This window comes from Salarias fasciatus, chromosome 16 (assembly GCF_902148845.1).
Source record: "Salarias fasciatus chromosome 16, fSalaFa1.1, whole genome shotgun sequence".
Classification (NCBI taxonomy): domain Eukaryota; kingdom Metazoa; phylum Chordata; class Actinopteri; order Blenniiformes; family Blenniidae; genus Salarias; species Salarias fasciatus.
Window position 1 is genome coordinate 12,481,281 of NC_043760.1, and position 24,214 is coordinate 12,505,494.

The 24,214-nt window shown below is 41.2% G+C and overlaps 1 protein-coding gene across 2 annotated transcripts in view; it reads right to left on the reverse strand.

The window, feature by feature from the left end:
• Nucleotides 1–10,208: 10,208 nt before the first annotated feature.
• spegb (striated muscle enriched protein kinase b) overlaps nucleotides 10,209–24,214 on the reverse strand; it is a 32,061-nt gene continuing 18,055 nt past the window's right edge. For both annotated transcript variants that reach the window (XM_030111654.1, XM_030111655.1), the window contains exons 30-40: nucleotides 24,059–24,208; nucleotides 23,230–23,346; nucleotides 22,761–22,928; nucleotides 22,537–22,659; nucleotides 22,029–22,193; nucleotides 17,341–18,109; nucleotides 16,837–17,076; nucleotides 16,502–16,725; nucleotides 15,130–15,205; nucleotides 13,509–13,658; nucleotides 10,209–13,428 (exon numbers count right to left, since the gene is read on the reverse strand). In XM_030111654.1, the coding sequence (XP_029967514.1) occupies nucleotides 13,173–13,428; nucleotides 13,509–13,658; nucleotides 15,130–15,205; nucleotides 16,502–16,725; nucleotides 16,837–17,076; nucleotides 17,341–18,109; nucleotides 22,029–22,193; nucleotides 22,537–22,659; nucleotides 22,761–22,928; nucleotides 23,230–23,346; nucleotides 24,059–24,208 (2,438 nt within the window). In that variant the 3' untranslated portion in view covers nucleotides 10,209–13,172. The remainder of the gene's footprint in view (nucleotides 13,429–13,508; nucleotides 13,659–15,129; nucleotides 15,206–16,501; nucleotides 16,726–16,836; nucleotides 17,077–17,340; nucleotides 18,110–22,028; nucleotides 22,194–22,536; nucleotides 22,660–22,760; nucleotides 22,929–23,229; nucleotides 23,347–24,058; nucleotides 24,209–24,214) is intronic.

Below are 24,214 nucleotides of genomic sequence, written 5' to 3' on the forward strand. Positions count from 1 at the left end.
AAAGTACTGTAAAATACAGAAATAGAACAAATCTAAGTTTATATTTATCAAAGCACAAAAAGAAAATAATACAACTTGGCCAGTCTGCACTTTACCATCATCATTACACTGTATATTAAAAAATATTTTTGTGCTTTTAATAGAGTTCTTCACTTTCCAAAACTTACAGGTTGGTGCTTAAGATTAAAAAAAAGAAGAAACAACAACAACAACAGAAATTCTGGTAAATCATATTGTAACAAAATGTTACACATACATAAATCCTTTATGGCACAATTGATAAGTGATCTCTCTTAGTTACTAAAAACAGTTTAAAGAAGGTCAACAATGCCCAAGCAAGTAAGCTGTTTTCTAATATCAGAATACTAATTATTATGACCCCCTTTTAAAAAGGTTGCAAAATGATGTTAATGTTCAGGCTTTTTCCCTGCAACATAAATTTAATTTAAGGCTGACATCCTTTTGCTGGCTTCTCTGCTGTGACAAACTGCTGTGAAGGTGAATTATATATGTAATGTGAATGTTTTTTTCGTTTGTTTATTTTTTGGAGTTTTCGTGATTTTGTCATTTCATCACATCACATGTTTATGTTCAATTCCATTTGTTCAGGATGTTCAATTAAAAAAAGGTCTCTAGAAAAAATGGGCCTCGCTTTCCCACTCTTCTCTACATTTCTCTGGGTGTTTTGTGATTTTGTCATTATTGCTCATGTTCAGTTTGTTCAATTTGTTCAATAAAATACATAAATAAAAAAAATTTTGAAAGAAAAACTCAAAAAAATTCCTGTGTATATTTCTGATTCTTACTTGCATCCTTCTCCGGAGCTCTTCCTGGTTGACCATCGCCGAGTAAAATCAACTGCGCATGCGCTCAATTTCTACCTCCTGATTAAGCTCTGATTGGCTGGAAATGTCACGTGAACACGGAAGATTAAAAAAAAAAAAAAAAAAAAAAGTTAAAAAAAAGTCCGAAAGTCTGCAGTAAGTTGAAAACAATCACGCGTTCGCGAAACGGTCAAATTATCGTACATTTTGCCTTTTTGGGGATTATTGGTGATTCAAATGTCCAAATTATCGTACAAATACGATAATTTTCGTACGTCTGGCAGCACTGGGTGGTACAGTCCATTGCGTTGTCATGGTGACAGAGGACTTATGCAAACAATGCAGAGATGTTTGAAAAATTGAGGATAATTTTTCAAACTGTTCTCCTTTCTCCAGAGAGTCAGTAGCGTTTGTGAGTCCTCCAGACGAAAACATTTCAGCGAGCGAATAGAGCCATTACTGAGCACATTCGGTAAGAGAAATACTAGTTTAAACTGCCCAGGTTCTAACCGAACAAGATTTAAATGTTTTTTTTCTTTCCCATGTTTGCTAATTCGTGGCTGATATTTCTGTGATATCATGAATATAATTACAAACTGTGTCAAACAGGAAAAACGAAGAAAAATGTGTCAAATTTAGTCTAGAAAACAAACGTAGTCACGAAATATGAATTTGAGGCAATGAAATATTGATTTTGTGGCTACCAATCGTTGTTTCATGGCCACAAATAAGTATTTTGTGGTCACTGATTATTTGTGACACCAAATGAGATGGACTAATATGTATTATAGTTGCTGACGCTTTCTTCTCTGTCAGCAGAACGACCAGAATCTACATTTCGTGGCAAGACATCTGTGGCCAACATGAGAGTTCCTGCTGCGAACCCTCCTGTTCCTCTAAAGGAACCAAAGTAAGTTTGTCTCAGCTGATTTAGCCCTCAATATGTTTTCTTGTCATGCATTGCTTCATGTTTAAATGGTTTATTTCGTGTCTACATGCTATTAGAAGGTGTTCATGTCCTCTTACTCTTTAATTTTCTCTTATGTTCTTCCAGAAAGAGGAATTATGGGGATGAACTGTACTATCCTGAGTCCAAACGAAGGAGGTTGAGTGGTCCCTCCGAAAAAGAGGGTAAGGCAAAATGTCTGAGTATCAGTTTTACTATATGAGAATCTGGATTGTATCTGGGTCATATATTAAATATGTCTTCAGATTTATGTGACTGAGAAGAAGAGAGGTTGGTCCTACTGTAATAAGTTGACCACCTGTTGTTTCCCTGTGTGACAGGGGTGGACACATCTTCGTCCAGGACAAATTCGGCAAGCGAGGACCTGAGGGAGCCAGCTGCGGCTCATGATCGGGATGCTGAGTTCCAGAAGATTCTAAACTGGTTGATCGAACCAGCCAACCCTCCATCCAGTCCTCCACCTGCCGTCCTCCTCCCTCAGGCTGACTGCAGCCAGACAGGAGAACAGGGTGAGCGGATTGGAACAGGAGAAGATCCCAAAGAGCTGCCGCTGTTCAGTCCTCTGATGGCTCCTCTAAACAGCCCTCTGCTGCCAGTTCAGATCACTGTGGCAGGGACTTCTAGCCAGGGACAGGTAAGATACCCTGCAAGAGGCATGAACAGACGTCCTCACAGTTTCATTTCAGTACATTTACAGAGTAGTCCTGTCAGAATCTGGTGAGAAAATAAATGACTGACAGTTTTTCATATCGAGGCAGATTTTTACTTTAAACATATCAGCATGAACATGCACTATTGAAGCATTCAGTGGACTTAGTGAGCTGACAACAGAAATTGGAGTGTGATCCCCCTATACACTGGGAGGAGGCCCCGGGGCAGACCTAGGACATACTGGAGGGACTATGTCTCTCGGCTGGCCTGGGAACGCCTTGGGATCCTCCCGGAAGAGCTGGAGGAAGTGTCTGGGGACAGGGAAGTCTGGGCATCCCTGCTGAGACTGCTGCCCCCGCGACCCAGTTCCGGATAAACAGTAGAAAATAGATGGATGGGTGGACAACCGAAATTGACTCTTAAATATTTTGTGACAATCATTGTAGTAGTAGTTGTATGTGAGTAACTGTCCATCTTTATTTGAACCCAGTAAGATCACAGTTATCCACTCAGATGGCGCAAATGTGTTTATCCTGATAATAATATTTCACATGATTTCTCTCTATGTTCTGTTTATTTCCAGTGTCACGATGTCCCGGTGATCAATGAGCCTCTGCACCTCACCACGAACCTCCAGACTTCTGGATCAATGTGAGTCAATCAAAACCATGTAAATGCTGCTCTGTAGCTCCTGTGTCTTCACTTTCTCTTTTTAAATGTCTGTTTACCTGTGGAGCAATGGAGTGAGCGTGAATATGGCTCCACCTGCTGTTCCTGCAATTCTAGATAAAATTCAAAATAAGTTTGCTTCACCTGGTTTAGTTCTGAATGTTTTAAGACGGTGTCCATGTGTTCTCACACTGATGTTCTCTTGTGTTCTTGTAGGATGAGGGATTATGACGACCAGGACGACAACCAGGAGACCAAGCGAAGGAGGTTGAGTGGTCCCTCCGAAAATGAAGGTAAGGCAAGATATCTGAGTATCAGTTTTATTATATGAGAATCTGGATTGTATCTGGGTCATATATTGAATATGTCTTCAGACTTATGTGACTGAGAAGAAGAGAGGTTGGTCCCACTGTAATAAGTTGACCACCTGTTGTTTCCCTGTGTGACAGGGGTGGACACATCTTCGTCCTGGACAAAATCGGCAAGCGAGGACCTGAGGGAGCCAGCTGCGGCTCATGATCTGGATGCTCAGTTCCAGGAGATTTTAAACTGGTTGATGGAACCAGCCAACCCTCCATCCAGTCCTCCACCTGCCGTCCTCCTCCCTCAGGCTGACTGCAGCCAGACAGGAGAACAGGGTGAGTGGATTGGAACAGGAGAAGATCCTAAAGAGTTGCCGCTGTTCAGTCCTCTGATGGCTCCTCTAAACAGCCCTCTGCTGCCAGTTCAGATCACTGTGGCAGGGACTTCTAGCCAGGGACAGGTAAGATACCCTGCAAGAGGCAGGAACAGATGTCGTCACACTTTTATTTCAGTACATTTACAGAGTAGGTATTTCAGAATCTGCTTAGAAATGACTGACAGTCATTCATATCAGGGCAGATTTTTACTTTCAACATATCAGCATGAACATGCACTATTGAAGGATTCAGTGGACTTAGTGAGCTGACAACAGAAATCGGAGTGTGATCCCCTTGTCGTTGGAGCACACCCTCCGGTCGCCCTTATTAAACAGGGGGACCACCCCGGTCTGCCAATCCAGAGGCACCGTCCCCGACCTCGGCCTCTGCTTCCTCCACTGAAGACACGGCGACAGGATTGAGGAGGTCCTCAAAGTATTCCTTTCACTGTCCAACAATATCCCTAGTTGAGGTCAGCAGCTCCCCGCCTGCACTGTAAACAGTGTTGTGGAGACCTGCTTTCCCCTCCTGAGGCGCCGGACGGTTTGCCAGAATTTCTTCAAGGCCGACCAGTTTAGGATGCCTCCTGGACGCCTCTCTAGGAAGGTGTTCTGGGCATGTCCCACCGGGAAGAGCCCCCGGGGACTTAGTGAGCTGACAACAGAAACTGGAGTGTGATCCCCCTATACACTGGGAGGAGGCCCCGGGGAAGACCGAGGACACACTGGAGAGACTATGTCTCTCGGCTGGCCTGGGAACGCCTTGGGATCCTCCCGGAAGAGCTTGAGGAAGTGTCTGGGGACAGGGAAATCTGGGCATCCCTGCTGAGACTGCTGCCCCCACGACCCGGTCCCGGATAAGCGGTAGAAAATGGATGGATGGATGGATGGACAACCGAAATTGACTCTTAAATATTTTGTGACAATCATTGTAGTTGTATTTCACACAAATGAGTAACTCTCCATCTTTATTTTAACCCAGTAAGATCGCAGTTATCCACTCAGATGGCGCAACCTGATAATAACATTTCACATGATTTCTCTCTATGTTCTGTTTGTTTCCAGTGTCACGATGTCCCGGTGATCAATGAGCCTCTGCACCTCACCACGAACCTCCAGACTTCTGGATCAATGTGAGTCAATCAAAACCATGTAAATGCAGCTCTGTGGCTCCTGTGTCTTCACTTTCTCATTTTAAGTGTCTGTTTACCTTTGGAGCAATGGATTGAGCGTGAATATGGCTCCACCTGCTGTTCCTCAAATTCTAGATAACCTTTCAAATCAAGTTTGCTTCACCTGGTATGGTTCTGAATGTTTTAAGATGGTGTCCATGTGTTCTCACAACGTGATGTTCTCTTGTGTTCTTATAGAAAGAGGGATTATGACGACCAAGACGACAACCAGGAGACCAAGCGAAGGAGATTGAGTGGTCCCTCCGAAAATGAAGGTAAGGCAAGATTTCTGAGTATCAGTTTTATTATATGAGAATCTGGATTGTATCTGTATCTATTAAACATGTCTTCGGTTTTTGCATGACTGAGAAGAGTAGATTTTGGTCCCACTGTTATAATCTGACCACCTGTTGTTTCTCCGTGTGACAGGAGTGGAAACATCTGCAGCTTCAGGAAGCCAGGACCTGTCAGAGCCAGCTGCAGCCGTCGAGCCAGATCACGAGTACGAAGTTATGATGGAGTGGCTGTATAGACCATTTAGCCGTCGAATTCCATCCATTCCTCCAGCAGCCATCCGCTTTCCATCTGACCACAGTCAGACAGGATACTTTGGTGGGTGGTTGGCTCTACCTGCAGCTCCTCAACTTCAAAACATCTCAAAGTAAGTTTGCTTTTGCTGGTTTAGTCCTGAATGCTTTTAGATGCTGTTCATTCGTTCTCACCCTTTGATTTTTTCTTGTGTTTCTCTACATACAGACGTTATGAGGGCCAGGAGGCCAGCCAGGTCTACAGACCAAAGCCTTTATCCTCCTTCATGGTTTTCATGAGAGAACAGAGGTCAATTGCAAAGTCTGAGTTTAGATTGACCAACAAGGCCATGTCGAGATCAGCCCTGGGACAGCTGGTGAGTGTCTTATCTGCAGTCAGTAACAGTGAGAATCTCATCGTTGTTAGATGAACAAGCAGGCTTGTGTGTGCTGACAGTGTGTTTTCCTTGTTCAACAGTGGAAGTCGATGTCAAAAGAGGAGCAGGCGCCATACTGTGAGCTGGCCAAGCGAGAAGCTGAGCTCTACGCTCAGATGTATCCAGACTGATCCTCCAATGACAGCCATGTAGGTGAGCGCTGCTTCCACAACATATCGCTGCTAAAACTGATGAAACTATCACTGTAAACTTATTTTAATCGTCTCTGTCTTTATTTTTCAGGGGACAAGAAAAAAAAAAGATTTGATCCACTCTGCAAAGACAAATAAAATGTCCTGTTGGCCATGCCACTTGTTCCAACTGTCTCAGGGATGTGTTTATGGTCAAAGTGGGTTTTGGAAGTCCAGAAATGACTTTGTAGTCCTTAAAGGACCAGGAGCCGCCACTGATACATACACACAACACACACACACACACACACACACACACACACACACACACAACATGACCCCACATACATCAATTCATTCACACACACACCATCGATTGAATACTAATAGACACATAAAATGATTGTGTGTTAATGATTGTTTTGAAGTACACACAATCAAGGTTTATGGACTGAAAATGTACTTCTTTGGTGTTTCCATATGAAAGTATAAAACCACCACTTGACACTCCACTGTTCTCTTTGTTAAATCCGCCTCCAAATACTCAAAATCAAACAGAAATCCACAGGAATCCCTTCATGTTTTTTTACTCCTCTCTTAAAAAAAATGAAAAAAACTTGTGTTACAACCCAAATATCCCTCAAATGAGGTTGAGAGGAGAAAAAGGCCTGGAAGCTGACGTTATATCTTGACAGTGTGGGATCAAGTTTCTTTCCATCGTGGATGTCCCACCAAATGATTCTGACTTCATAACACATTGTTTTCAACCTGACACTGGATTTACATCACATTAACACTCAAGAATTAAAAATTTGAAAACCTGCATCTAGAAAAACCAAGTTTGTCCTTCAGTATAAGCCACAATAATGCTGGGGACACATGACTTATGTCAAAAAGCGTCTACAAAGTGTTTCTACAGGCCTGTTACATGTTTAAATTTTAGTTACTTTCTATTTATTTACAAAGGAAGAGGGAATTTGGAAGAGCACCGGTTTTCCATTTCATCCTGTCACTAAATCTGTTCTTTTTACCTTGGGCAGGGAGGTAAATCTCATTTTGCTGATGCGTTATTTTCACATTCTGATAGTTTAGTTTTCAATATGTCTTTCTGTACAGAGCCAGACTGTTCTCTACCGTTTAATCATTCAATCCAATTCAGCACAGCAGCTCTGCGGCCGGTCACAGCTGACGATGGACAGAGACGGGTTGCAAAGGCAGTGAAATATCTCACACACTCAAATTTACAAGAGCAACTTCAGAGCCACCAATTCACCTCAAATGCATTTTAGACTGTATAAAAGCATGCAGTTGTTGAAAAATGCTTCACAGAAAAACCCGTAAACACAGACTCAACCCGGGGAACTTCCTGCTGTGAAGTGAGCATGCAAACCACTACCAAAAAGAAAATAAATAAATAAAAATACACAAACAAAACAACAAAGAGCTCACACAAAACTGGAATCACAAGAAAGTGAAACAACTTAAATCAGAGCAATAAAAATGTGTCAGATATTTATTACTCCTGTCAAGCTTTTCGAAAACAATCTCCAGATTACCTCAACAATTACTTCTATTCCTGTGTCTCTGAACGTTATTTGTTCATATTTACTCCTGCTGCTTACTGCTGTTTGGTTTCACATTTTTTCCCATGTGTAAAGTTTTAAAAATTGTAATTTATTTGAAATTGTTACATGAAAATCATTCATGCGTATTTATATGATCTGAAACTGCAGGCAGTTCAAGATAAACTACTGGATGAGGTGTTCATTTTAAGAGTGCAGTTCTAACTCATCGCCACCAAGAGGCGACAAATGAAAGCACAACATGCCAGAGTAAACTGTAAGGTAAAAAAAAAAAAAAAAATAATAATTTCCCAACAAAGATTTGCATCAAATCAAACTTTATTTGCAGGCAGCCGCCCCTTGCAATCTCCCCAGACCCGGGGGATCCCCACGTCTATGTGAGGAGCCCCCCAGCCAGCCAGGACAGGAGAACCTGTGCACAGAGCCCCAGCAACAAGCTGGAGGAAACCCTCAGTGTGAAGGCTCAAGGTGTCATGGTGCAGCTCAGAGGCTCAGATGCAGATTAGCAAGCAGGTGGGCAGGAAGTGCTGATGAGCAGGACACAGACTGACAGAGAACTCACAGCCAGACCAAGGTAGCAGCACTGAGTTACCCATCACACACTGACCAGGGGTAAAAGAAGGTTTATGATCCCACACCGGATGAAGTCTGAGGTCCAGTTAAATAGAGCCACTGATCCTCACCCGGCACCACAGATGATCCAGATCACTGCAATCAGCACCCAGACTCCTGCCTCTGCAGTCACAGCCCGGCACCGCCCACCTGAAACAGAGACCGAAACTAAACTGAACAAGGCCAAAGTCTCTAAACTGGCTGCAGGAGCACAGAACATGACACAAGCAGTGTTGGATCAAGGAGAATAAAGGCTGCATAATGTTTTACAGTGTTTGTCTCAATTGTTTTGGACTCCTAAAAAATATATATTCTGAATCGCAGCACCAAGATTCATCAAAGTAAAAAGTGAGGGTTGTCTCAGCGCTTGTTGTTCGGAGTGTAAAGGCCTCGCTCTGAATCTGTGAGTTTCCGCCAGGTGATAAATGGCAGATTTAAAAACTCAATTTGGAAAAATGTAAAGTTACTAAAATCAAACATTTTAAATTTTATTAATCGTGATGCACCTTGAGTTCTTTCTGTCACGATGGTGAGGACTCAAAAGCAGACCCCAATCCTGAGAGTGCATTGGAGAGAGTTTATTAAACCTCCAGGCAGGCAAACAATACCGAAATAGTGAAGTTTTTAATACTGATAGTTGGTAGAAAAATAGAACAATACATTATTGGTATCAGGAACACAAACCTGCTCTGCTGCTGATTTAATTTAAGTCGTAGTTTGTCTCATTGTCACTAGATGGCAACAGAACTGAGAAAACGAAACCACCACTTTCTTTTCACTTTAGTTAAAATTTTCAGATCTATTTTTTAATAAGAACAAACTGTATTTCAATCTTATTTCTTAACTTCATACACTCATTGAAGTGAAATATACGCTGTGAAATATTAATGCAAAATTACCAGATTGAGTTGTTTATGCGAAGATTGCTAAGACGGAACTACTTACTAAATATGGCATCTTGGCGTAGTGATTTCAAAAGAAAAAGTAGTTCCCAGTATTTGTTTCAGTGTCGTAACGCTACAATATTATTTGTTGGTGTTCCACAGCGAAGTGAATGTGCGGATTATAACGTGTCCACCAAAGTGTTTGGGGGTTGTTGGATTTTGTATTTGGTGAGTTTGACGAGGGGGAACAAAAATACCATCCACTTCCATTGCGTCCGTCCCGAAAACCTTCCCCGACTCACCTCTGAATAATCAACAGCTCGCCCTCACAAAAAAAGTAAGCATGCTGTTCAAAATGACTAAGGAGTTGCGCTAAATGGGCCAATTTGCCAAAATGTTGAAGTATCGCTTTAAGAGTGGTCTCAGCTTTGGACATCTGCAGCAGAGGAGACTTGGTAAAGAATTTCCAAATTGCTCTTTTCACATTTTTACTTACAGCTCGATGCAGCATGTCTTACCTTGGACACACTTTCAAAGATGCTCTCAGCTTAGGAATCTGTGAACGTCAAGACTCGGTGCTTTCGAGGTCAGGAGCAGCTATGCAGGTTGTAGTCGATGAAAGTCGGATATTTCTTCTCTTTGAGTGTTTGGAGATACCTAAACATTGATTAAAGATGTGCAGCAAAATGCTCCAGAGGTACTTTACCTTTGTTAAACATTTAAAAAAAGCATTTTTACTCATATTTAAGTGGCACATACCTTCAGTGAAGTAATATGAGAGGGGAAAGTGATTCATCACATCTGCACATTTGTCATTTTTGCTTTATTGTTCATATCCTTGAACACCTGTCATGCCGTTTCCATGCCAGATTCAAAAAATTGTCACAAATAAAAAGCAGCAGCTGTAACAAAGACAGTCACCCAATAAATAAACAATTTTGCAAAACACACACGCACACGTACTCACACACACACACACACACACACACACACACACACACACACACACACACGCACTCACACAAAAGCAGTCACATACATGTAGTGAAAATAAAGAAGAAAAACTATTTTCTCAGAGGGGCTAATATCCAGAACGAGGCACTGCAACACATTCCACAAAAAAAAAAAAAAAAAAAAAAAAAAACGGCTGAGGGGTTTAAATACAAAATGTGGGGCGTTCAACAAATGTCGCTTCATTTCATGTGAACTCCCGTTAACATATTGTACAGACGTCGAAAATGTTGATGCCGCGTTGCATTCTCATGCTGAACTTGCATGTTTTGAGGTGAAAAACGAGTTCCTCGGTGACAAGTTCACTTCCACTCTGCATAGGAAAGATCACAGAGCCAAAAAAAAAAGAACTGCAGAGAAAGGGCAGTATTTATCTAGCAGTAGCATTAGAATATAGAGAACTAGTAAAATAAGTTTGATTCTGTCAGTCACATAGTAAAACAACTCATCTGCGTATTTATATATGTAATATAATCTTTCTCTGAGCGCATTCAAACAGACAGGAGACTGTGGTGTTGTGTGTGACTGATATTGTATAAAGGGAAGCAGCAAAAAGCAGTGTTTCACATGCTAAATGAGTTTACCCTCAAATGCAAAATATCTTAAAGAGTAGCTCATCATAAAATCATTAAATGGTTGTGGTGGGTTGATTTAATGTTTTATCTCGGTAAATCATCCAATCCTTTAAATTCTGTTGAAGAATCTCACAAAGATTAAACTTCTTTCTCTCGAATTCCATAACTCTTCGCTCAGCACATGCCAAACGCTAATTGATGGTTGAATGATGTGCTCCCTCATGTTTTTTTTACAAAGCCAAAAATGTAAATAATGGCCATAAAAAGCATGTAACTCTCCTGATAGTAGCATGCTTTTAAACAGAAATACCTTTTGAGGATTTACAGTCTGTAGCTGTTGTGTTATCTTCTCTCGCTCTCTCCCCTGAGATGGGCCTGTTTTGGCCCATGCGCCTTATGTTTGACACCCATGATTGGCACAGTCACCACTGCTGTCAATCCCTTTATGTCATGAGTGAAACTATATGTCAAATCCAGTCCTTTCATATTCAAAACTCTTTAAAATCAACTGATAAAAGAAAATTGTAGCTGTGATGTATTCGATGGATGACTATGTGTCACAACACATAGACGAACTTAGCATGTCTGTCAAATGCAGCCTTTTGTCGATCCTAAATCCAATCCAACATGAGGCAAGAAATGTTGGAAATTGCTTACTAGGAAAGGAAACGCCAAAACTGAGAGAAACCGAGAAGAACTGAAGACAAAGTGGGTGAGACTAACCATTTCCACCTAATATACAAACGTGTCACTACCTCAGTCTTACATACTGCACCTTTCAGGGTGACCATCAAGAAAAAAAAGAGAGATGAACCCATTTACTGTCATCATTATGCAGTATATATTCTTTTAGGGAGTGTATTTATTAAAAATCAATCATGTCGCAGTTGAGAGTGACCGGTAAAACAAGAACTGACACACTCAGCAGTGTCCTCTTCAGCATTCGCTCTCAGCTGTTTTCACACTGACTAACCCTCCTTCGGGGCACTTCGAGACACCAGACTGTCACTAACGGCTCAATAAAGACACTATTTCCCAAAAATAATCTTAGATTGAATGTGTCCTGTCTAACCTGTCCATATCAAACCTCAATTTGGGGTGCAAAGACCGACTCTCAACGCTTGTAAACCTTTTATTGAAAACTCAGTCGAGTATAAATACTGGTTTGAGTGGTCACTGGTTGCTAGCTTATTGAAAGTGAAGGAAGCAAAGCAAGAATACCACCTTTGGGAGAAAAAGCTGTTCTAATCTAATCTAATAATTGTGATTTATTCTTTCTCCTCTCTGTAAGTTCATGACCTCTGCTTCCTGCCCCATGTGGATTAGCTTCCTTTCTATTTACCCTTTCCCTTTTCCAATCCACAACATGTGTGGGCATGAAGCTACAGATTCTGAGTCTGCAAAGTTTCTTCCTGGTAAAATACATTAATTTCTTTGCGCAGATGCTGATGCTTGCTTTTATGGAATTGTTGGGTTTCCCTTGATATTTTGTTTGAATGTAAACATGCCACAACATAGGTATGCTGTAATTAGCACTATACAAATAAAAGTGAATTGAATTTAATGCGTTAAACCAGTAAAGTGAGGGGAAAATGGGATCTGAAGCGCTCTGCTCTAATAGCCCTTGTAGAGAAGCCATCTGCGTGTCTCTCAAACTCAAAACATATTCTACAAAACAGGAAATCAACACAAAGAAGTCCTTTCTGGAACTGCTACAATCTTGACAATCACGAAGGTGCTACAGCAGTACAAAAACCCCACGTAGCTCAAAATACATTACTTTAGCTCAAGATGGACTGACAGGGTTCACTAGGAACAACATTTGCTATTTTATGTAAATCACAAACTCAAAATTTGCCTGTGTAGAATGAAACTCCGAGCTTTTGGCTGGTTGGGGACCATGTGATTCTGAAATGGTGTTCCCATTTTGAGTTGTGTGGAGTACTCCTTTGTTGTGAACATATGCTAAGCTGACCTCTTGACTTCTGTCTAAGAGAATACTGGGATTCACATTAAAAACTGTTTGACTTGAGGCTTTGCTATATGCAAAGCTGCTTCTTCTCTTTAGGAGTACCTACAGAAATTGAAGTAGTTATTCCAAAATGTATGTGAAGTTAGAAACCTTGAGGTACGAGCTTGAAGACAACTTCTTGCTTTGTGTGACCGCTATAGAAAATACAGTCAGTGTCTTGCAGCTTTGTGAGAGTTCCCTTTTGCGTAATAGCATTTCTTTAGGTTTCTCTTTCAAAACCAGGAAAAATATTAAAAGGTGTCTCTGTAGAATAAAACCACTGCAGGTTTCATGGTTGTTTTTTTTCTCTTTCCTTCTGACATTGTTCAACCGAAGAACCACTCCGCCATGTGGCATAGTCTGGTAGTGTTCTGAGGATGATCACCAGCCCCTTCCCGCCCTCGCCATGTCCTGCCAACTGGTGCTTGGAAGCCTGTTCTCACTGGGTGACAGGTGTGGTGGGTGTGGTGGGCACAGTTGGCGTAACCGGGCTGGTAGGGGTCTGTGGCGAGCTCTGGTAGGACCGGAGGAGAACTTTGTGCTTGGTGGCCACCTCCGCTCGCCTGCGCTGCTGGTCGGCCAAGAATTCCTTGAGACGGGTCGTTGTAAAGGTAAGAGTTTGCCTTCGAAGGCGCATAAGGTAGGCATCCTGAAGCCAGGAGTTATTGAAGCAGTCCTTGATGGATGGGCGAGCCCTGGTGAAAATGATATTTAAGTATTTATTCCTAAAATTAACAGTATTTCTAAAAGAAAACGACTCAATAAATTAACTTACCAAGGGTAGCTACAGAGAATCTTCTTGAGGAACAGAGAGGCACTTTGGGATGCATTCTGATAGAGTTTAGAGAGGTCGAACTTTGTTGCCTGGATTCTGGCTTCTGTCTCCTGAGGGTCATTTTCCATGAATGGAGACCTCCCGCTCAACCTGGGATATCAAGAAATACAGTCATAAAAAAGCGTATACCCTCAAAAATGATCATAACAACAGGCTTTTTCAAACCAAAATGTTAAAGCAACACTAAGGAACTTTCAGTTTTCGTTGGTTTTGGCGGCGCCAGTGGACAAAAGCGGTAATGTTTTGCCTGAACGAATACTACAGTTCCCATGAGGACTAGCGCGTGGCAAAATGCTGCTCCCGGTGGCATGCTGTCGGACTGAACTCACCTACATTTGTTTCCAGTGGCTGTGTGAAGGATGGATAACGACGAGGTAATGAATCTAATGGTGGCTAAACAATGTTATAGCATGATGTGACGCATGCCGTAAAGCAGTCCGCACATTTGGAGATTTTTAGTGTGCAGGGTTCCTACCACCCTCCTCACAGTTGCTTAGTCCAAGTGAAGGCAATATGGTCGTTCTCAGGCTGTGACAGAGGGGTCATTGAACTAGTTGTAAGTCGATGTATCATCACAAAAGATATTAAAATGTTTTCTTAATGTCGCTTTAAAGGAACTTTCTTGAAGAAAACGATCACCTCAGAAATCCTCGGAATTGAAAGGTAATATGGTCTTTTTTTTAAAACTTGCACTGAGAACCACCAATAACTGCTCGTAAGTGATGTTTATTTTGCAACGTTTTGAAAATGATGTGCACGGAAATGGTAGAAACAGTGAAAATGTTGTACTTTTCATAAAGGCCAATAGTGAGTGTTGTTTGTTTTAGTTCTGAAATGACACGATAGAGAACATTACGCTACAAACAATAACAGCAATGAGAACACAGACATTTGGATGATCACATGACAAGGTGGATTGCTATTACGGCTGATTATCTACTATAAAACTACCAAGTCCCAGGAGAATATAGACTGGGAATCATTAAACTCAGGAAATCGTAATTGTTCTTATTGTCTGTCTTCTCTCGCATGTGCAGAAGAAGTCATTACTACAGCACCAGAGTGTTTCCATCATCTACACAGTGACAGACTCAGAGCGTTTTTTTGTTTTGTTTTGTTTTTTTTAATGGCTTTTTTCCTTGTGTACAGGGAGACAGTGTTGGAACACTTACAAAAGGTTTCACCTTGGAAACCATTTTCCAGCGGCTCCATTGTCATGTAAACGGGCTCCCAAAATGCTAAGTTTTTAATTTTTCCTTCAAAATATTGCATGAACCAAAGAAGATTCCCCAAATTGGGATGTCATTATCCCATGAGAGACAAAAAAATCCTCTGAACTGTATTTCAGAAAGTTTCTCTGGTCTAAAAGCACTTGATATAAGGTTTTGCATCACTGGAATGATTGACATCAGTATAACTCGAGCAGCGGGATGTCTGCATCATAAAGAATTACATTAAAAGACTTATAATCAATAATTCAAAAGCCTTGTTACAGAATAAAAAAAACAAATCTCTATTGAAGAATGACTTGCTGGATAGAAGCTGTGAAAACAGTACTCACATGATGAAAGTCAGTACGCCCACGCTCCAGATGTCAGCTGGAGGGCCCACAACATCTCCTTTCGACATCTCGGGAGCTAAAAGGAGAAAAGCTCTGGATTTAAAGAGATTCAAACAGCAGTGAAATGTTCAGAGACATCTTATACCAGGTAAGCATTATTGATTTATTATGTATGAATGTATTGTTAAGGCTTTGTCCTTTGATTCCATAGCTGATGCATGCCCACTGAAGTGATTACATAAACCTCCTCATGAGCAGGAATAGACGTGGGGTGAGAAATAAATAAATAAAAAGCAACAAAACTGTCAGGATCAACAAATAGCACTATATTTAATTCATGATGACCTTAACGTCAAAATGCTGTGTACTTTTTGGTTGATTTTTTTCCCTAAAAGTCACACAGTGAAACGTGTACTGTGGCTAATTTGAATGGTAATTTATACTGCTATTAACCTTTAATCATATTACCTTAACAACACCTGTTATTTACTGAATCTAACTCTGCTGGGTAGTCCGGGTAGTCTGGGTATAGATGCATCCCTACTTGAAATATGGCTCAAGTATTAGTAAACTTTAAATGCAACATATTGTTTCCTAAGATATGGCTATTGCTAATACGTTAGCAAGTTCTGTCCTTTAAAAATGATAATTGCTAATATTTTGGTGAGCTTAAAGTACAGTATTTTCTCCACCCAAAAAGTTTATATGCTATGCTAGCAAGCTATGTTTGAACATTGTCTCCTCCTTAGATATTGTAAGCGCTAATATGTCAGTAAACTGTAAAAGTAGTATATTTTCTCTGTAAAAGGTAGATATAGTTTATGTAGCTATATGTAAACCATAGCTACAACATGCTAATATTGCTAATCCCTGCAACCTAGGATCTCAGCACATTTCCTTCTTAAAAGTTGATACAGCTAATTACACTATAAATGCAATGTTTATTATCCTTAATAAATGTATTTTATCATGGTAAAATTGATATGGCAAAAGTTTTAGCAAGCAGTTGCTAATATGCAAATTCAACCTCTCTCGAACAACATTCACATGACACTGTGGCGATCTGCTGAATGTAAGCCAAAGCTAAGTTCAAAATACTTTAGATTCTTTCACACTAAGCAGACTATTTGCAAGATGCTTGTTCAAAGTTTTTCAATGAGACAGGAATCATAGAATAGTGGTGAATTGATGAAAACTGTGTCGAAAATAAGAGCAACTTTTAAGTGAATGATCTGAGAAAATGTAGAGCTGAGTCATGTTCCTCTGTAGGTTTATCACAACAAGAGACACCACGCCATGCCATCATTTTATCAGCTCATACCAAAATATTTTTAGATCCCAAGTGGGCTGTGAAGGAAATCAGAGCTCTTACACATGTACTCCAGTGTTCCAATAGGAGGGCTGAATTGCTTGAGGAAGAGAGGATTGTACGTCTGAGCGCTGCCAAAGTCAATGATCTTGACGATGTTCATGTGGGTGACAATGACATTTTCTGGCTTGATGTCCAGGTGGAGGATACGTCGAGTATGGAGGTAGTCCAGACCCTGAAGGATCTGCACAATATAGGTCACCACATCATCCTCTGAGTAACGGAACCTGGGAGACAGCAGAGAGCAGTCATTCCAACAGGAAGTCTATTTTAAAGCAACCTCTCATAGAACTCATTGAGCAAGAAGGCGTTTGTTTCCTCCTGGAGCTCACTTTCACCTGTCAATGAGGCTGTAGAGCAGCTCCTTCCCACTGCAGTACTCGGAGATGAGCACCAGGTAACGTGGTGTGACGTAAGCCTCGTGCAGAGCCATGATCCGTTCATGATGAAGAGACTTGAGAATGTCGTATTCCTGCAACACTGCTTGCTTGCTTTCCGCCTCGTACGGAACAATCTTAGCCATGAAAAGATTGCCTGTGGCGTTCTCTCGACACTCACGGATCACACCAAACCGACCCCTGTGTGGAAAGTATATACTATTAATACATCAGGCAACAGGACAAAAAAGGGCTACTAATTTTATGACGGATTCCATCATTTCTGTAAGTGAAAGATATCTCAATCAAACCTCAAACAAACTCAATAAATGTATTTGAAAAGAATACAAATATACTAAATCTTTGTCCTTTTATCTGAAATTATTAATGTATATTAACTTGTTTTTAGAGTATGCAATTGCCAAAAAAATAATGGCAAGCCTCAGCTTTGTTATCAGTCATTACCTTGCTTTCTCATCCATGAATGTATAAGGTTTCTGTGGAACTCCTTGGCGCAGAGATCCCTCTCCAGGCTTCCCCAGTGGTGTCCTGCGCCCCGAAGGTGTGATTCGTCCTGATGGTGTTACCCGCCCAGATGGGGTACTGCGACTGTCCCCTGCCTGCAATACCGGTGTCAAGCTCTGCACCACCACAACAGGTGTGGTGATGGTCACAGGAGTAACTGTGGGGGTGGAGGTCGTTGGAATGGACACAGGCTGAGAAGGTGGGGTAACACGAGCAGTCGCAGCTGGAATATACATTGGAACAGATGATATAGGTTTCCCCATTACAGGCGCCGGTGATGATCCAGGAGAAGGAGGCTTGTTGGTTATAGAGGGGACTGCGTGTGCAGGACTTTGAGGTTTGGGAGGAACAACAGGTGGAGACAGCTTTGTTTGGGGTTTGCTCATACTGATGTTAATTGTGGTCTTGGCTTTTGCTGCTGGGTTTCCAGGAGCTTGTTCAGCGAGGGTTGTTGTAACAGGTTGAGTGACAGGGGGATGACTGATCTGCACAGAAGGCTTCGTGGTCATTGGAGAGACAGATTTAGCCACAGATGGCCCAGTGGCAGATGTTGGAGGAGGGATAGGTTGAGCATTGGATGTGGTTGATTTGCTGGGGGCTGCTTTGATGGGAGGCACTTTCATAGACGACATCATCACCATGGGGGCTGGAGGTGTGGTTGCAGGAACAGTCTTAACCACCACAGTCGCAGTGGATTTAGCTGGTTCTACTGAAAGACAGAGAGCAGTACAGTTGTTAGTTTTGTTCTTTTTTGAACCAATTTACAGTCAGTGATCACTTCTTCTAGACCCCAACATCAAATCAGGTCACTCTTGAGTGATGATGAACATGTGTGCCAAATCAGATAATAGACCATGGTTGCTCTCACCACAAGAGGGTATGAGACTGCCTACAGAGGAGTTAGTACCTTTGTCCACATGGTCGTCCAACAAACAACCTGCTGCTGAACACCGCACAAACAAAGGAGGTCACTGTTGACTTCCACGGGACAAGATTCGATCACACCCCACTTCACATCAACGGAGACGTGATGGAGACAGTGTCCTTCGGTTATCTGGGAGTCCACAAAAACCCCTTCCACCCAGTTCATCAACCGTTCAAACTGATGCCCTCTAGTCAACATTACAGATAGATGAAGGCTTGTCCATCCAGACTATAAATAGTTTTTATCTTTGGTTTTTATCCTAAATTGTCTGCACATTCAATCGTTTATGTTTTCTCACTTTCAAACTTTAGATTTATGTGTACTTTTTGGAGCAATCTGAAGGCAAAGAGACTGAAAAGGGAAAAACCGTCAAACAACAGTCAAACAAGCTTGCAAACCGGGTGGTGCGCATGGAGTTGGCAATAGCCAGCGACCTGGTAAACGTACTGCTGCTGCCCCCCCGGGTGCACAGGGTACCGCTAATGTGGATAGAGATGTGCCACATGAGAGCAATTGCGGAAATAGTCTGTTCATTTGTCTTTCTCTATCGTGTCGTATAATGCGCGCGGATTGCGTGTTGGGCACAGTGCTGGTGATAGGGCAAGACGGGCTGCGGTTGAGCAGCTTTTAGAAAGCTGTGACTTACTGTGCATTCAAGAAACTTTTATGGCAAAGCAGGAGCTGCACAGACTTAATGGTTTACACGAGGACTTCTTTGGGGCAGGGCAGTCCACCACTGATCTTGACACTAGACTGTCTAAAGGGCGGATACCAGGAGGTGTTGCCATTCTCTGGCGTAAAAACATTGACAGCATGGCCAACATGATAAGGCTTGGAGTGGACTGGGCGATCGGTATTGAAATCTGTTGCAACAAGGGCAAATTTATTGTTGTAAATGTGTATACACCTTTTGAAAGTGCAGAAAATGAAGATGAATATATCAATAGATTAACCTGTTTATCTGCTTTTATGCAAGATTTTGACTGTACTAGTATTTTTATAATCGGTGATTTTAATGCTGATATATCGGATGAGAAATCTTCTTTTGGTAACCATTTAAAGCAGTTCTGCAATGAAAGTGGCCTTTTACTGTCTAGCCAAATATTCCTGCCTGCAGATAGTTTTTCATATGTCAGTGATGCGTGGCACACTACATCCCGGCTTGATCACTGTTTGTGTACGGCTGACGCACATGCATCTATAGCAAACATGCACATTGACTATGATATAGCTACATGTGATCATATGCCATTTGTTGTTCAGTGTAATCTGGATAATATTCCTAAAACTACGACAGCCGAATCCTCTGTAACTAGTCTGAACTGTGACAGCCCAGACTGGTCTAATCTAACCTGTGAGGAAGTAAATGAATACACCTCAAGAACTGATTTGTCGCTGAAGAATATATGTCTCCCGAGAGAAGCCATTTTGTGTCGTCATATTAACTGCACTAACTCAGAGCATGGTACACATTTGTGTGGCCTATATGAATCTGTTTTGGATGTAATTATAAAGTCTGGTAGACTTTTATGTAAAAGAAGAAACAGACACTGTGGAAAACCAGGATCGAATAGATTTGTTGCAGAGGCTCATGCTGATGCTCGGCAGACTTTTAGGGCATGGGTGCTAGCTGGCAGACCTAGATCTGGACTTGTCTTTGAACAAAAGAAAAGTGCTAATGCAATGTATAAATATGCCCTCAGATATATCAAGAGAAATGAAAACACTCTATGTGCTGACTCCCTGGCATACAAGCTGCAAAATAAAAGCTACAGTGACTTCTGGAAAGAGGTCAGATTTATTAATAACACTAAGAACACTCTTCCCTCCAGTATCAATGGGGTGAGTGGTTCTGAGAATATCTGTCAGCTTTGGAAGGAGTTCTATTTTGACTTGTTCAGTTGTGTAAAATGTAATTTAACTGGGCTTGGTCATATAGAAAGTAATGAAGGAATAATTGTTACTCTCCAGGAGGTGGCTGATGCTGTGTCAAAGCTAAAGAATTAATAAGTCAAGTGGTTTGGATAGAGTTTCTTCTAAACACCTCAAGTATGCCAGCAGGAGGCTGTATCCCCTCCTTGCACTGTGTTTTACTGTTTTTTTAGTACATGGCCTTTTGCCACAGTCTCTTTTATCAATTGTGTTAATTCCTGTTATCAAAGATAAGACTGGTAAACTAAGTGACATTAACAACTATCGCTCAATAGCTCTGGCCAGTTCATTATCGAAAGTACTTGAAAGAATTATTTTAACAAGACTTGAGCCGTACCTGATAACTGCACCTAATCAGTTTGGTTTTAAGCAGCGCCATGGCACTGATATGTGCATTTTTGCACTTAAAGAAATTATGGATAAGTATAACGCACAGAATTCAACTGTTTTTATGTGTTTTCTCGATACCTCTAAAGCATTTGACAGAATTAATCATAGTAAACTTTTTGATAAGCTGTCTGTTCGTGGTGTTCCCGGTTATCTGGTCAGAATACTTGCTTACTGGTATTCCTCACAGTTAATGCAGGTGAAATGGGGCGATTCCTTCTCTGACTCGTTCAGAGTCACCAATGGAGTTCGTCAGGGAGGAATTCTGTCCCCATTGCTTTTTAATATCTACATTGATGACCTGTCTGTACAGCTTAACATGTGTAACACTGGATGTATTGTGGGAAATTATCTATGTAATCATTTAATGTATGCAGATGATTTGGTGCTTGTGTGCCCATATAGTGCTGGCCTACAGAGGCTTCTGAATATATGCTCGCAATATGGAATAGAATATGATATTATGTACAACTCTAAGAAAAGTTACGTGATGATTATAAGAACTAAAGAGGATCAGAGACTAGCATTTCCTGATTTGTTTTTAAGTGGTTGCATTCTTGAAGTCACTGCAGAAATAAAATATCTTGGCCATTATATCACAAATGACCTCACAGATGACAGAGACATGTATAGACAGCAGTGTAAACTGTATGGACAGGCAAACACGGTGGCACGTAAATTCCACATGTGCTCAGCCAATGTTAAAGTTGCCCTCTTCAGGTCATTCTGCTCTCCTTTGTACACTGCACATCTCTGGCGCAGGTACAAGAAGAGGAGTCTGCAAAAACTGACTGTCGCCCACAATGACTCTATGAGAATAATAATGAGAGTCCCAAGACACTCTAGTGCAAGTGAAATGTTTGTTAATTGTGGTGTGAGAGCCTGTGCAGCTGTAATTCGATGTTGCATTTACTCTTTCATGTGCAGAATCACAGAACTGTCAAACTGTATAATCCAAGCCCTGGTATCACTTTATAGCTCTATGAGGTTCACGTCTGTAGTGTGGAAACATTGGCGATCCTGTTTATATGTATAATATGCTGTTAATACTTTTTTTTTCTTGTATTCTTTTTTAGCATAGTTTTCTCTTTTAACTAATCTCTATGAACTATTCTGTATGTCCTTAATAAAGTTTTTGAATTGAATTGAAACAACTCACTGTCACAAAGAGCAGAGCTCACTACCCTGAAGGGAAAAACTCAGTTAGGTTGTTTGTGATCTTATTTGTGTACTCATTACCTAAATGTCATGGTCAGAGGTTAGGGTGAGCATGTTAAACTATAAAGAAAGAAGTTTGCTTTATTGGTACACGCAAAAGACTCAATTATCATGACCTTGATGGTATCACGAAAAATAAGCTCAAATTTGTCTGGATGGTACATACCTGAAGGATCCAGGCTCACCACCTCTGAAAGGTTGCTGTAGGGTCCCTGGCCAGCTTTGTTGACACATGCCACCCTGAACCTGAAGGAGCCCCCGGCTGGCAGGTCAGTCACGTTGTAATAACAGTCGGCCACCCCTGTGGCCACAATGAGCCAGTTGGTCTCACCTTGGGAAAATAAATCAGGAAATATTAGGATCGCCATTTTAAATTAAAAGCACTAGAAGTACATAATAAAATGGGCTCTTTTTTTTTTTTTTTTTTTTTTTAACTTTGTTTTTAGGGAATTAATGTGACTCACGAAACAAAAAACATTCAAAAAGCAACATCTGATCAGTTTCTATGGTCAAGGTAAACAGTGAGTAAATTACAGAGAATGTGCTGGGAGACCCACTTGGAACTTAAATTTTTTTTAATTAAAAAGGCAAAATATAAACAGTATTCAACCATCTAAAAGCATATTAGAAAAGAAAATAAAGGCACTGAATATTAAACCACTGTAAACACAGACCCTCTGCTCTCCTCTCCAGTGAGTATGTGCAAGGGGCCATAGTGTCTGATGGCCTCCACACCACCAAAGCTGTGTTGTTGTACTTCTGAGGAATCTCAGGAGTCCCAGGACGATTGGGAAGGCCTTTGGAACACATGTAATCAAATTATTACAAAACTCCTGCATTCAAAAAAGAGCAGTAACATAAACCTCTTCAAAGATTGAAACAAAGTCACAGTCCTTACGGGCAAGAGATATTGTACAGGAACTGGACACGGAGGCGAGCGGGTTTGTAGCAACACATTCATAGACCCCGGCATCTTTTTTGGTGGTTTGCATAATCATCAACAGCTGACGGCCATCAGGGCACGCAATCATATTCATCCTGGCGTCAATCTCCAGTGGCTTCTTGTCTGAGAAAGCATACATGCATGGAAATGTTTTTCTGTGACCAAATGAAGAGAAGATGTTTATATTTACAACATATGTTAGAGTGGTAACACTGTGTCTCAAGTAGTAAGAGACCTCAGCTGTTTATCTCGAGAGATACATATCTACTCAGCGCTCAACCTCTGTTGTCATGGCACCATATGTTTGCCTGCATCCAGATACACACACGTCTTAATCACTTAAGGACTATAAAATGGTCATGCAAATGATCACACTTAGGAAGTTAAATGATTCTGACCGTCTATCTGTGTTTGAATTTCTTACCTTTCATCCATGTAACGTGTGGGTGGGGACTTCCTGCTGGCAGGCAGCTGAGTGTCACTGGATCTCCCTCTAGCAGAACATGATCCCGCAGCTTGATATGAAACACTGGAGGGAAATCTAGTTGCCAAAAACAAACAAACAAACAAACAAACAAACAAACAAAAAAATCACATCTATAGTATGGCACTGATGATTAAAGCAAAATCAATTGATAAAATCAATGGAACTATTGTTCCACTTCAGAGCAAGATCAGTGACCTTTTGGTCCTGTCTTGTGTCCTGAGCTATATGTATAATACAAGCAAAGGTAATTAGGTGAGGCCTTTTAATTTAAGTAAACATAGTTGCGTTCACTGATGAGAGACTAATATCGACATGGCAGGTTAAATATAAAATGTGGCATTGAGCTATTAATACACCTACACCAGTTTCAAATTTCAAATTTCTACAATATATTTTGTTCCTTAGTTGTGCATTAGTTATCCATAGGGCATACATTTTTATATTAGGCAATTTGCAAATAGTCTGTGATTGTGGGTAACTTGGCCCAGGGAAATAAATGTATCATCTGCCTTGCTCTTTCTAAATATACTCATTCCTGAAATCATCTGGTTGCTTGGCTACTGCATGCTAACAACAGAAGTAATAGAGAGAGGTTAGGCGTTTGATCCTGTTGTGCTCTCCAGTCCTTATTATGAAGCCAAGTTAAATGACTGCCGGCTTTGATCATTATTGGAAAAGCCACTGAACTCTCCCCTTAAACACTCATATCTTTACCTCTAACACAGTGTAATTAAAAAATCCACAGTTCTGCTCTCATATTACTTACCAGAAGCAAGTTTGGAGTACTGGCGTGAACGCAAGGAGCTGTTTTCTCTGGATATCGCTGAAGGTATGTCAGGCTGGGATACTGTCTTATCTCGCCTTCCTCTAGTCAGGCCCCATCTGTCCCAGCGGGATCTACGGTCAGCTTCCACCCCTTTAA